Source organism: Mus musculus, chromosome 5, assembly GCF_000001635.26.
Source record: "Mus musculus strain C57BL/6J chromosome 5, GRCm38.p6 C57BL/6J".
NCBI classification, from domain to species: Eukaryota; Metazoa; Chordata; class Mammalia; order Rodentia; family Muridae; genus Mus; species Mus musculus.
Window position 1 is genome coordinate 124,724,483 of NC_000071.6, and position 13,939 is coordinate 124,738,421.

Sequence of the window (13,939 nt, forward strand, 5' to 3'; positions counted from 1 at the left end):
CCTAAGCCCCTACGCCAGAAAGAGCTAGTCCTTTCTTAGGGCCTGTCGAGTGTCCTCACAGTGCCTGATGGCTGAAGCCAGTCTTGCCTGCCTGACCTGGTTTGCTTCTGTTGCTATGGTAAAACACCATCCAAAACCAACTTGGGAGGGAAGAGTTTATTTTATCCTAGGTTACACTCCATCATTAAGGGGAGAAGCACACAGCAGGAACTGAAGCGGAGACTTGGAGAAACAGTGTTGATTTGTTTGCCCTGGCTTGCTCGGCTGCCAACTAAGGCCCACCTGTGAGGGGTGTCATCACCCTCAGTGGGCCGGGCCCTCCTACATTAATCAGGAATCAAGAAAAGGGTCCATAGGCCAATCTGATGGTAGTGTAATGTCTCAGTTGAGATTCCTTCTTCCCTGCTAAGTGTAGGTTGGTGTCAAGTTTACTTACAGAAGCTAACCCGTTTCAAAAGCTAACCTGTTTCCTGCTTCTAGTCCTGCCTGGCTCTGCCACAAAGCCCTTGTCTCAGTTACCAATTCTCTTGTACCTTAGCTTTCCTGACAGCAGACTAGGGCCCTCAGCCCCGCGCTGGCGCCGTTGCCCAGGTCCCCGTTGCTAGGGTCGCCGTTGCCACGGACGCCCGCCCGGCTCCCTGCCCAGTCTGTTCTGCGCCCTGCGCTGCTCAGGTCTGCGCCATGGACGACCTGCGGGTCCTGTGGATGCGCGACCGCGTATACACTGCCTTCAACCTCACCAACCCTATGCTATTCGAGGAGATGCTGAGCCGTGATGACAGCGAGGCGGAGGACTGCATCTTGCACTTCCTCAACCACTTGAGTGACGAGGACAACGCCTCTGCGCTGTTCTTCTACCGCATACTGGTGCCTGAGGAGGTGGAGGTGGAGGAGCCAGGTGAGCGTGAGCAGAGGCTGGCTCTTAGCCCTGCTATTTGCCCAGGACCATGTTCTCATCTTCAGTTCTCATCTGTGCTCTGAGGGGCGCTGCCCATCCTCGCTCTCAAGCTCTCAACAGTGCAGGGTTGCACACCTCCCGGGACACGGAATTTTGGATCCTGTAAGATGCTTCAGGCAGCGGGAGGGTCACCTAAGGACCATAGCAAGTTTGAGTGAGGCGCACCTAAACTCCATAGTGAGCAAGCCAGAAGGGCAGGGAGGGGAGAGGAAGGAGGCCAGAGAGAAAGAGACGTAGTGTTATGACACACTCTGCTCTGCTATAGCTTATTTCTGTTTCTTTTCATTATTATATTGTGAAACCGGGTCTCGTAGCCCAGGCTGGCCTGGAATTTATTGTGTAACCCAAAGTACCCTCAAATTCTCAATCCTCTTGCCTCAGCCTCACAGGAATCTAACCTTCCCAGCCTTCATTTTTCTCCCCCAGGTAGAACTTTGAGCCTGAACACATTATCCCGGGCCTCTGAGTTAGGCCCATTCATTATCACCAAATAAAAATACAGATTCGAGCTGAAGAGATGGCTCAGCGGTTAAGAGCACTGACTGCTCTTCCAGAGGTCCTGAGTTCAAATCCCAACAACCACATGGTGGCTCACAACCATCTGCAATGAGATCTGATGCCCTCTTCTGGTGTGTCTGAAGACAGTGACAGTGTACTTACATATATTAAATAAATAAATCTTTTTTTTTTTAAAAAGCACAGATTCCAGGATATACTAAGGGTATTCTATATACATTTAAAAAACAAACAAAATAAGACCAAAAAAAAATGCATTAAGACCCTAAGTTCTCATAATCACCAGAGATTCTGACTAGCAGCAGGCAATTGTCCCTTCCCTTCTGTGTCTTCTTTGACTCAGCCACCTGGCTAGGTGCCTTCACTCTGTAAGTGTCTTGGTCTCACCTCAGAGCTCCCCGCCCCTGGGGGTTGTTTCTGGCCCTCATTTTGTTCTCTGAGACAAACCAGACTGATCTTGAACTTGTTATTAGTGACAGTTAGCCTTGAACTCCTGATCCTTCTGCCTCTACCTCCTGAATCTAGGGATTACAGACCAGCACCACCACGCTGGGCTTACTGGAAGTTTCTAGGCTGTGCCCAGTGCTCAGAACACACCACAGTGTGATGTACCGAGTCTCTTTCATACTCTCTGGTTGGTTGTATTTCTTCCAGGCTAATTGTAACTGAAATACGGAGTGCCCTTCACCCTTGTCTGAATTGACACAAGTCTTCCTTACTGGACCCAGCATAAGATTTTGCAGTGACATTTATGAGTCCTCTATGGGGCATGTCTCTACACTTTGGCTGTCCTTAAAGCAAAGGTGCGGTCCTCTCATATGGGGATAACTCTCTTTTCTGTTACCTTCCCTGTTATGGTTCCGGAAAGAAGACATTCCCTTGGTCTTTGATGAGGAGGGAGAGGAAGAGGAGAGTGACTATCAAAAAGTAGAGGCCACCGAAAAAATGTCAGGTGGGTGTCTGGAGGAAATGAAGCCGCCACTGCAGGGGGCGGGGCGAGCCTGTGGAGTTGGTGGTGGATCTGTGCACAAGGGTCCCTGGGTTGTCATTATACCCAGCCTTAATGAGACAGCAGAAAACAAGAGAAACACATCATCTCACAGATCCAGGGGGCCCAGATCCAATGCCCTCTGCAAGCTCTCAGGGAAGGCCACTCCTTGTCTTCTTCAGCTGCTGGCACCCCTTGGCCGGTGGGCACACCAGTCCCGTCTCTCCTTTCTGTCATGTGGGCTCTTCCACGATTGTCTGGGCTCACGCTATCACTTCTCTTAGCCAGACAAAGATTGAGGCAGGGTGAGTGTGTGTGTGTGTGTGGGGGGAGGGTTTTGGCAGTTAAATTCAGGAACAAAAGACAGGGTTTTCTTTCTCTTCTTCTTCTTCTTCTTCTTCTTCTTCTTCTTCTTCTTCTTCTTCTTCTTCTTCTTCTTCTTCTTCTTCTTCTTCTTCTTCTAAAGACAGGGTCTCAATAGTGAGTTTGAGGCTAGCCTGAGCTACATGAGACTCTGCTGTAAAAAGCAAAGGAACAAAACCCATAGCATAAAAACTCAGCATTAACCATTTCTTTACTGGCATGTGTGCATACTTGCACACACATACACCCACACTGGTGCGTATGCTGTACACATGTGCATAGACAACTGCATATATTCACATACACACATGACTTTGGGTGGCATTCCTCTGTAGCTGCCCACCTTGTTCTCTGAACCAAGATCTCTTACTGGCCTGGAGCACAGAAGATAGACTAGACTGCCTGGCCAGTGAGCCCCAGTGGTTCTCCTGCCACAGCCTCTCCAAAGCCAAGACTACACACACGTACTTCATAGCTGGTTTTCTACGGGATGCTGGGTCCTCGCGTTCACATTGTAAACACTTTACCAATGGTGCCATCCAGCACCTCAACCCAAGCCAGTGTTAACTATTTCAAGTGCCACTGAACACACCCCTGAGTGTCTTTTTGGCAGAAGGTTACTAGTGCGCAATTCATATTGGTACTGTCATTTCCCCTGCCAGCCAGCATGCTAGCATCTGTGACAGAGGTCACCTGACACTCCAGGATGCAAAAGTACAGGTGATTGTCCCATATTCTGGGGAGGGGGACAGCAGAGAGGTTTTAGTGTCCCCCATTGAACTGCTCCCAAAGCTGCCCTGTATATACAGTGCTTTCCGTACAGAACGGAGCCAGTCTAGAAAGCCACCCTTCTGTACAGTTAATTGCCTGGCCAGCTGAAGCTCTCATTGCTGAACCTGGAACCCCTGGAGGATTCCAGCCCTCCCTGGGTCCTGGTGGGTTTGACAGACTAAAGTATTTTGATTTCTTCTTGTTGTTTTTTAGTTTTATTTCTTAAGAAGATCATTCTGTTTTATGCGTTCGAGCGTTTGTTTGCCTGCGTGTGTATATGTGTGCCTTTTGCCTACAGTACCCATACAGGCAAGAAGAGGGCATCCGAACACCTGAAACTGGAGTTATAGAGAGTTGTTAGCTGCCATGTGGGGTCTGGAAACCAAACCCAGGTCCCCATGGAAGAACAGCAAATGCTCTTAAAATCTGAGCTATCTTTTCAGCTTCTCTCTATATATAATTTTTGAGATAGGCTCTCACATAGCTCAGGCTATGAGCCCAGGGTACGTAGATATGAACTCTATGTAGCCTAAGGTGATTTTGTACTCATGATCCTCCTGTCCCCAGCTCTGAAGGGCTGGGTGACAGGTCTGTAGCACTTCACCTCCCTGTTTGTTGTGCTGAGTTGGAGATGGAGCCCAGGGCCTTTGTGCACACTAAACAAGTGTCTACTGCAGAATTACACCCCTAGTCTTGTGTCTCTTACTCATAAATATCTTGTAAGGTTGAAAAAGAGTCAGAGATATTACCTGCTAGGCGCCCACAGCCAACAACACATAAACCTCTGATCATACTGGAGGATTTTTTTTTTTTTTGGATGTGTGGCCTGCTGTGACTGCCGCACTCCTGACCTTGGACATGTCATATGGCATGTGACGGGCCAAGGCTATGTAGAGGTCAGGAGTTGCCAGAACAAGGTATCTGGGTGCTGGGAAACCTTTCTTTCTGGCCATCTCAACTCACACAATGCATTGTGTTTTGCAGTCAAGTTCTCAAAGCTGAGAAGTGACTCCATGACCCCCTCTCTATTTGATATGGATGACGAAGAGCCAGATGTAGAGACCTACAGCAAACTGTATGGCAAGGTGCGCCCTGCTCTCTGCCCTCCGTGGAAGAGTGGCTCGGGGACCTCCCTTATGACAGGGCAACAGATACAGAGCATGCGAGGGACACAGTGCATTAGAGTGGAGATTTCAGAATCCTGTATTGAGATGTCCCAGAGGACCTTTAGACTCATTTTGATTGGCTGAGGGATGCACAGGGACCAAAAACAAACAAACAAAAAAAACAAAACAAAACAAAAAAAACAAAAAAACAAAAAAACAAAACAAAACAAAAAAACCCAAAAGAAAACCCCAAAAAAACAAAAAACAAAAACAAAAAAAACCCTGTCCCATTAGGAATTATGGCTTACAAAGAAAGGAGGGACCCAATATAGTGGCACACACGTGGCCAGAAGTGAGGGGCAGACACCCTAGAACTGAAGTTGCAGATGGTTGTGAACCACTATGAAGGTACTGGAAACTCCACCCAGGTCCTCCGGAAGAGCTGAGCCATCTCTCCGACCCCAATAAATAAATCTTTCGAAAGGAAATAATTGTACAAGCAGCCTCCTCCCTAAAGACATAAGCGAAATTCCCACGGAAGACCCTGAAACAACAAACCAGCTTGCCAGAAGCAGCTAGTTTCTTTCCAGGAGCCGCACTGTCCTGCCCCGCCCCACCTGCCTCGTCCGGCTTGCCCCGCCCCTCCCCTCCCGGCCCCACCCCACTCCCGGTCAACTCTGCTCAGTACACCACAATCTTCACCGCCCAGCCTGGTTAGTAGAAGATGCAGGCTCAGGGTCAGGGATCCGAGTGTGAATTAGCTCTTCTGTGGCCACTGTATAGCCACGGCCTCCTTAATCATATTAGGCACGCCCACATTCCACCGAGCGCTCACCTGCGGGCCCAATGGGGTCCTGTCTGTTTCAGAAAATTGTAAAACGCATCATCAACAAGCTGGAGCTGCGTGTGAACCTCGCCTCTCTTCCCGAGGAGTTTTTGCAACAGAATGTGGTTTTTTTCCTCAGAAGTTCAAAAGGTACCTTCAAGCTTTGTGTGTGTGTGTGTGGGGGGGGGGGCAGGGGGGCATTCATGGGTACAGTCTGTCTGTTTGTTTGTTTGTTTTGTGTGGGTATTTGGGGGTGTTTTGAGACAGGGTTCAAGATAGGTATAGAGCCCTGACTGTCCTGGAATTCTGTAGATCAGGCTAGCCTCGAACCCACCGAGTGCCGGGAGGGGTTCACCACCACCACCCACACAGAGCCGGTTGGTAGGCTAGTCTCTCGACCTTGCTCTGGGCATCAATTCCCTTTCTCTCCCTCCAAAGGCTAGAATTATAGTGAGCCACCACACCCACCTGACATTTACCTGGGCTCCTATCCCTGGTCTTCATGCCTGTGTGGCAATCCTTTGACTACCAAGCCATCTCTCCAGCCCTGGAGATAAGCTGTATGCGTATTTTAAGATGTATTTTTTTTGTTTTATGTGTATGAGTGTTTTTGTGCACCCCATGCACCCCATGCATGCCTGATGCCCTCAAACATCAGAAGGGGGTACGGGATCCCCTTGCACTGGAGTGGCAGATGGTTGCGAGTCACCCTCTGATGTAGGTGCCAGGAACTGAACTCAAAGCTGCAAGAACAGCAAGTGCTGCACTGGCCGAGTCATCTCTTCAGCCCCCTAAATACATCTTTTTAAAATATGACCTTTAGGTGCTAGAGAGAGGGCTCAGAGGTTAAGAGCACGGACTGTTCTTCCAGAGGTCCCGAGTTCAATTCCCAGCAACCACATGGTGGCTCACAACCATGTGTAATGGGATCTGATGCCCTCTTTTCTGGTGTGTCTGAAGACAGCAACAGTGTACTTACATAAATAGATAGATAGATAGATAGATAGATAGATAGATAGATAGATAGATAGATAGATAGATAAAAGAAAAACAGAAAAAGGAAGAAAACAATAACTAAGTAAGCAAATAAAATCAAAGCTATCAATTTCTTGTCCCTGAGACCCCGTGTTAATACTGTAATGTGAAAAACAGGGCAACTTTTTAGCTCCCACTGTCTTTAAAAACTTCCAACAACTCAAAAGTTCAGCGTAGTCTATTTTAGTCTCGTTCGCCCAGGGCTTGTTTGGATCCAGGTCAGCCTACCTTGGCTTCTGACTTTGTGACCAGAGCCTCTGATGGGAAGAAGAGACTCCCAGGACACTAGCCTAAAAATGTCCCCGCCACCCACTGGCTGGATGCTTAGGGTGTGTTTGTGTTTAGACGCCATCCCAGAAGCCACAGACATGAAGGAAGCAATGGAAATCATGCCAGAGACCATGGAGTATGGGGTCATCAACTCTCAGGTGCTCCAGCTCCTAAAGGACGTCATCTGCCAGGTAACCGCGGAGCCCACAGAGACCCTGGCATCTCCCAGACAGTGGCTGCTTCCAAAGAAGGGCTGGAGAGTCCACTAGCTCTGTCTGTGTGCCTATTCATTTAAGATAGGTTGATTTTGAGACAGGGTCTTCATAGCCCTGGCTGGCCTGGAATTCCCTTTGTAGACCAGTCTGGCTTTGAACTCATGGGTAGTGGTACAGCACCTGCCTGTCAAGTGCTGGGATCACAGGTCGGCTCCTGCCACACCAGGCCTCTGGGTGACATCTTTTAGTCTCTCAACATCTGAGAGCAGAGCCGCTGCTTGCTTAAGCCAATCAAGCCATTTGTTATAAAATATCCTCAGAGTGAAACACAATTCTTTCTAAGCGGTCACATGTCACATAAGTAGATCCAGACATCACCTGCAACCTCTGTTGTATCAAAAATCCTTCTTGGGCTGGTGAGATGGCTCAGTGGGTAAGAGCACCCGACTGCTCTTCCGAAGGTCTAGAGTTCAAATCCCAGCAACCACATGGTGGCTCACAACCATCCGTAAGGAGATCTGACTCCCTCTTCTGGTGTATCTGAAGACAGCTACAGTGTACTTACATATAATAATAAATAAATCTAAAAAAAAAAATCCTTCTTGTCTCAATAGCCAGCCCAGGCTGCCTCAAACTGCAGTCCTCCTGCCTCAGCCTCCTGAAGGCTGGAGCTATAGGCCTGGCACCGACTTGCACATCCATCAGTGTAACAGACAGCTGGAGACCCTGAGCAGGTTAGCTGTAACACATTGTGCCTTTGCAGGTTTTCATGCCCGCACTGTCCTTCAACCAGCACAAATCGGAGTCAGGCCAGGGGACACTGTCTGGAGAGAACCAGGAGTTTTCTGTTTATGACCTGGCAGAGTCGGTGGTCATCCCGGGGGAGCCGATGGAGTACCACAGCGTCCAACTGATCCGCGATGAGTTCTTAATGAATCTGCAGAAATTTGAGAACAACATTCAAAGGACTATACAGCAGCTTGAAGGTCTGTTCTGCCCGCCCCGCCCCTCCCCCAAGCCGTGCTCAAAGAACTAATAACTCACCCTAAGAAGACAATGCCAAAATTCAGAACCCTTATTGATTTTGTTCCACTTTGTGATTTTTGTTTGGTGTTTGTTTGTTTGTTTGTTTGTCTGTTTGTTTCTGAGACAGGGTCTCTTTGTGTAGCCCTGGCTGTCTTGCTGTCTTAGAGCTCGATCTGTAGGCCAGGCTGGCTTTGAACTTCTAGTTCTACCTCCCTATGCCTCCCAAGTGCTGGGATGAAAGGCATGTGCTACCAATTCCTAACAGTTTATGATCTTTTTAACGTATCATTTTAAATGTGTTTGGGGGTTTGCATGTATGTATGCATTCAGTACCTGCAGCAGCTAGAAGAGGGTGCTGGATCTCCTGGAACTGAACCGGAGTGACAGGCTGTTGTGAATCACATGGGTGCTGGGAGTCTAACCACGGTCCTCTGGAAAAGCACCCAGTGCTCTAAACCACTGAGCCATTTCATATCTCTAGACAACCCCCACCCCACCCCACCCCCCTTTTTTTTTGAGACTGGGTGTCTTGTAGCCCAGATCTGTGTCAAAGAGCGGAGGGTGACTTTCAATTTCTGATCCTCCTGCCTCTACTTCCCAAGGGCTAAGGTCACACCCGTGTGCTCCCATGCTCTGTGCTCTGTTTATCCAATGCTGGGGGTTGAACCCCGTGCCACGCCCTACCTGCTGGACCACATCTCAAGCCCCGAGAATTCTTGTTTATATGCTCACTGGAAATGGAATTGTTTTTTTGTTTGTTTGGGTTTTTTTTGTTTCTGTTTTTTGTTTTTTTTGAGACAGGGTTTCTCTGTATAGCCCTGGCTGTCCTGGAACTCACTTTGTAGACCAGGCTGGCCTCGAACTCAGAAATCCACCTGCCTCTGCCTCCGAGTGCTGGGATTAAAGGCGTGCACCACCAAGCCCGGCCAGGGAATTGTTTAGAAGCAAAGCAATGAAGTCCCTGTGGTGACAAGAACCACATCTTTTCTTACCTCTTCGTGGGTGAGGGTGGAGGTGCACCTGTGTGTGCAGGTCCTGGTAAGGTGTTGCTCCCTAGGTGACATTCTCTGTCTTTTTTGGAGATGAGGTCTCTCGCTTTCCAACTGGGTTAGGCTGGCTGGTCATCGAACCCCAGGGAATCCACTTGTCTCCACTTTGGGGTGACAGACATGAACCACTGCTCTTGGCTTGCATAGGAGTTGTGGGGATTTGAACTCATATCCTTATGCTTGTGCAGCAAGCACTTTAGCCATGGAGGCATCCCCCTAGTTTCTGTGTTTTATGTGCCTGAAGAGCACTGCAGCTGGACCTTTCCTTGCTCGTTGCTCTGTTTAGTTCTGAGATGTTTTAACTCCATTTATTTCCCCAGGGCCTTCTGCTCTTGTCGAATGGACATATTCACTCCAGCCTCTGGCACAAAGAATCAGGACTTAAATATTTTTTTCCTTTACATTATCTTGATTTGGATAACCCGACTTATCTTCATTTACACCAGTTATTTTCCCCCTCTCCAAAGATGTATTTTACTTTGTGTATTTGTGTGGTGGCAGCGGCAGGAGAGTGCGCGTGAGAGCAGGTACCAGTGGAGGCCAGAAGAGGGCGTCAGATACTCTAGAGCTGAGTTACAGTGCTGATACCTCTGGTTCTCTGGAAGAACAGAGAGTGGCCCTAACCACTGGGCAACCTCCCCAGTCTCTGAGGATCTCTTAAATAGCGCTGAAGTCCGGTCTCAGACCATCATCCGATCACATGCCTGTGAAAGAACTCGAGCCAGAGATGGCCGAGGAGACAGGCTAACGACCCGATGATGCGGGAGGGTAGAGCTGGCTGATGAACGGGAACGTTACAGGTTTTTCCTAAGCTAGGCTCTAACGTGATGCCCTCCACCAGGTGAGATCAAACTGGAGATGCCCAGCATCAGTGTGGAGGGAGACATGTCAGAGCTGGTGTCCAATCCAGAACTGGTGGAGAATTTGGAGCAGTGCGTGATCCACTGGCTGGGCCAGATTTCATATGCGCTGGATTCCCAGATGAAGAAGAAGCCCCAGGTATTCTGTGCAGAGGGGCTTGGAAGGAGCCTGGCGCAGGTCACACCCAGCACCCCAAGGAACAGGTCTCTTTTTCTTCCTGTTGGAGACTTCCCTAAAAGATGCTGTGGGTGAGGACGTCGGAACATTGCCTTTGTTCAGGTGCTCTCAGATCGCTGTCTGGAGTGACAGAGCTTATCCTGTCTTAGTCCCTGCCCTATTGCTGTGAAGAGACACCAAGACCAAGGCAACTTGTAAAAGAAAGCCTTTAACTGGAGGCTTGCTTACAGTTTGAGGGGTTTAGTTGATTAGCCTGGTAGAAACAGGGCAGCAGGCAGGAGTGGTGCTAGAGAAGCAGCAGAGAGAGCTATATCCTGCCGGGCAAGCAGAGAGAGAGAGAGAGAGAGAGAGAGAGAGAGAGAGAGCTCTTGAGATACTGAGAATGGCTTAGGTTTTTGAAAACTCAAAGCCCACCCCACCCCCACTCCCACCCCCACCCCCCCACCCCCCACCCCCCACCCCCCACCTCCACAGCATACCAACAGGGCTACACTTCCTAATCTTTCTTTCTTTTTCTTTTCTTTTCTTTTTTTGTTTTGTTTTTGTTTTTCAAGACAGGGTTTCTCTGTGTAGCCCTGGCTGTCCTGGAACTCACTCTGTAGACCAGGCTGGCCTCGAACTCAGAAATCCACCTGCCTCTGCTTCCCAAGTGCTGGGATTAAAGGCGTGCGCCACCACCGCCACCCGGACCCTAATCTTTCTTAACCGCTGCCACTCCCCGATGACTAAACATTCAAACCCAAGAGTCTATGGGAGCCATTCTTATTCAGACCACCATGGGCTGAGCCAGCTGGGCTGCCATCCCTAGGAACCCAAGTCAACTGTTTGAAATAAGAAAGCAAGTTGTGTGAGGACTTGGTGGTCCAGGCTTTCAGTCCCAGCATTCTGGAGATAGAGGCAAGCTATCTTTGTGACTTCAAAGCAATCCCAACTGTGCTGGCTCATTTTTCCATCAACTTGGCACAAGCTTGAGTTGTTTTGGAAGAGGGAACCTCAACTGAGAAAATGCCCCCAGTAAACTGGCCTGTGGGCAAGCCTGTGGTACCTCTTCTTGATTGATGATTGATGGGGAGGGCCCAGCTCATTGTAGGTGGTGCCACCCCTGGGTAGGTGCTCCTGGGAGATATGAGAAAGCAAGCTGAGCAAGCTATGAGGAGCAAGCCAGTAAGCAACATTCTTCCATGGCCTCTGCTTCAGGTCCTGCCCCACTTTTCTCCAGGTTGGACTTGCTGGGGAACCGTAAACTGACATAACCCTTTCTTCCTCGAGCTGATTTGGTCTGTGGTGTCTTATCCCAGCAGTAGATGCCCCAAGACACCGGTCTACATAGTGAGTTCCAGGTCAACCAGGGCTACCCGGTAAGACCTGGTTTCAAAACAAAAAAGTTAAAAGAAAAATTGAAACAAGATAGTTCCTGCTGAATGACACCCAAGTTTGAACTCTAGTCTACATGAGCATGTGCATGCACGCACACACACTTTTCCTGACACAAGCACACACACTCATGTGCACACACTTACATGCATACACACATATACATGTTCAATGCACACATGATCACAAACACATGCTCTCTTTTTTCTGTCACGAACACACATACATGTTCATGTGTATACATGAGCACACATACACACACCTGTAACACGCACATAATCACATACATTCTCACAAAGTAGACACATACTCATGTATATGCACACATATACATATATACACACTCACAAGAATACATGCGCACACACTTGTGTTTATACACGAGCTCACACACACATATATGTGTATGTATATATACATATACATATACATATACATATACATATACATATACATATACATATACATATACATATACATATACATATACATATACATATACATATACATATACACCTGTGCAATATACTGGCACACTTTCTGAGTTTCTTCTGTGGGGCTTTATCCTTTGTAGTGACAGTTTCTGGCACTGTGGGTGCGCCAGGAAAGGCAGGGTGCTGTCTTGCATTCCCAGTAGGGTCCTGAGGTCCATTCTGATTGAACCATGCAGGACGAGGAGGAGTCCGCTTGGAAGCGCTCTACTGACTCCCCGCTATGTGGAGCAGTTGGGACAGCGGCACTGGGGAAATGACCATGTGTTATCTGTGCGCTCATGTCTCTCTTAGGGCAATGGCCCTCTGGCTGAAATCGAATTCTGGAGAGAGAGAAATGCAACGCTGAGCGCCCTCTACGAGCAGACGAAGCTTCCATTTGTTAGGAAGGTCTTAGAGGTGATCAAAGAAGCAGAGTCCATGCTCACGGCCAATGTGCAGCCTATCCTGACGGAACTCTTCAAGCTCCACATGGAGGCCTCCGACAATGTGCGCTTCCTGTCCACTGTGGAACGTCACTTCAAGGTATGGAGGGTGGGCTGCGTTCCGGGAAGCCAGCTCTGTGAGGAGCTCTGCGTCGATGTCATTTTTAAAATTACATTTTGGAGCTGGGGTTGTGGCTCTGCTGAGAGAGTATGTGCCTGGCACCCACAAAGCCCTGGTTTCCATCGCTAGGACCACATAAACCCTGCATGGTGGTATTCACCTATAATCCTAGCATTCAGGAGGCAGAGCAGAAGGATCAGAAATTCAAGGTCATCTTTAGTCATATAGGAAATTTGAGGCTAGCTTGGGCTACCAGAGTCCCCTCCCTTCCTCCCTCCCTTCCTCCCTCCCTTCCTTCCTTCCTTCCTTCCTTCCTTCCTTCCTTCCTTCCTTCCTTCCTTCCTTCCCCATTTCTTCCTTCTTTCTTTCTTTCTTTCTTTCTTTTCTTTCTCTCTCTCTCTCTCTCTCTTCCTTCCTTCCTTTCTTCCTTCCTTCCTTCCTTCCTTCCTTCCTTCCTTTCTTTCTTTCTTTCTTCCTTCCTTCCTTCCTTTCTCTCTTTCTCTCTTTCTCTCTTTCTCTCTTTCTCTCTTTCTTTTGTTTTTTCAAGACAGGGTTTCTCTGTATAGCCATGGCTATCCTGGTATTAGCTGTATAAACCAGGCTGGCCTCAAACTCACAGGGATCCACCTACCTCTGCCTCTTACCACACCAAGCTTTAAAAAAAAAAAAAAAGGTATCTTGCCTGCATGCATGTCAATGACCATGTGCATTCGTGATGCCCATGGAGGACAGAAGAGGGTGTTGGCTCCCCTGGACCAGGAGTTACAGATGCTTGTGAACTACCATGTGGGTGCTGGCAATCGAATCCCAGTCCTCTGGAACAGCAGCAGCCAGTGTTCTTAGCCATCAAGCCATCTCTCCATTTATTTATTTATTCTATGTATGTGAGTACACGGTAGCTGTACAAATGGTTGTGAGCCATCTTGTGGTTGCTGGGAATTGAACTCAGGACCTCTGTTGGCTTGGCCTGCACTCGCTCTGGCCCAATAATTTATTTATTATTATATGTAAGTACACTGTCGCTGTCTTCAGACACACCAGAAGAGGGCGTCAGATCTCATTACAGATGGTTGTGAACCACCATGTGGTTGCTGGGAAGAGCAGTTAGTGCTATTAACCACTGTGCCATCTTGCCAGCCCTCCAGCTCTTGCTTTGTTCTTTTGAGACATGGTCTCTCATTGGCCTGGAACTCAACCACATAGTTTGATCCCTGAGCCTCAGGGACTCTGATGTCTGTGCGTCCTGGGTGTGGGCTGACAAGCATGTATCACCCACACCTGGCTTTTTAATCTGGGTCCTGGGGATTGAACTCAGGTCCTTGTGTTTATAAGACAAGTACTCATTGACTGTGGTATCCCCTCATCTC

The 13,939-nt window shown here is 48.5% G+C and overlaps 1 protein-coding gene across 1 annotated transcript in view; it reads left to right on the forward strand.

The window, feature by feature from the left end:
• Positions 1–602: 602 nt before the first annotated feature.
• Positions 603–13,939, forward strand: part of Dnah10 (dynein, axonemal, heavy chain 10) — a 109,224-nt gene continuing 95,887 nt past the window's right edge. The window contains exons 1-8 of the mRNA NM_019536.1: positions 603–898; positions 2,346–2,426; positions 4,581–4,681; positions 5,570–5,678; positions 6,909–7,024; positions 7,812–8,034; positions 9,965–10,122; positions 12,321–12,551. Of these exons, the coding sequence (NP_062409.1) occupies positions 682–898; positions 2,346–2,426; positions 4,581–4,681; positions 5,570–5,678; positions 6,909–7,024; positions 7,812–8,034; positions 9,965–10,122; positions 12,321–12,551 (1,236 nt within the window). The 5' untranslated portion in view covers positions 603–681. The remainder of the gene's footprint in view (positions 899–2,345; positions 2,427–4,580; positions 4,682–5,569; positions 5,679–6,908; positions 7,025–7,811; positions 8,035–9,964; positions 10,123–12,320; positions 12,552–13,939) is intronic.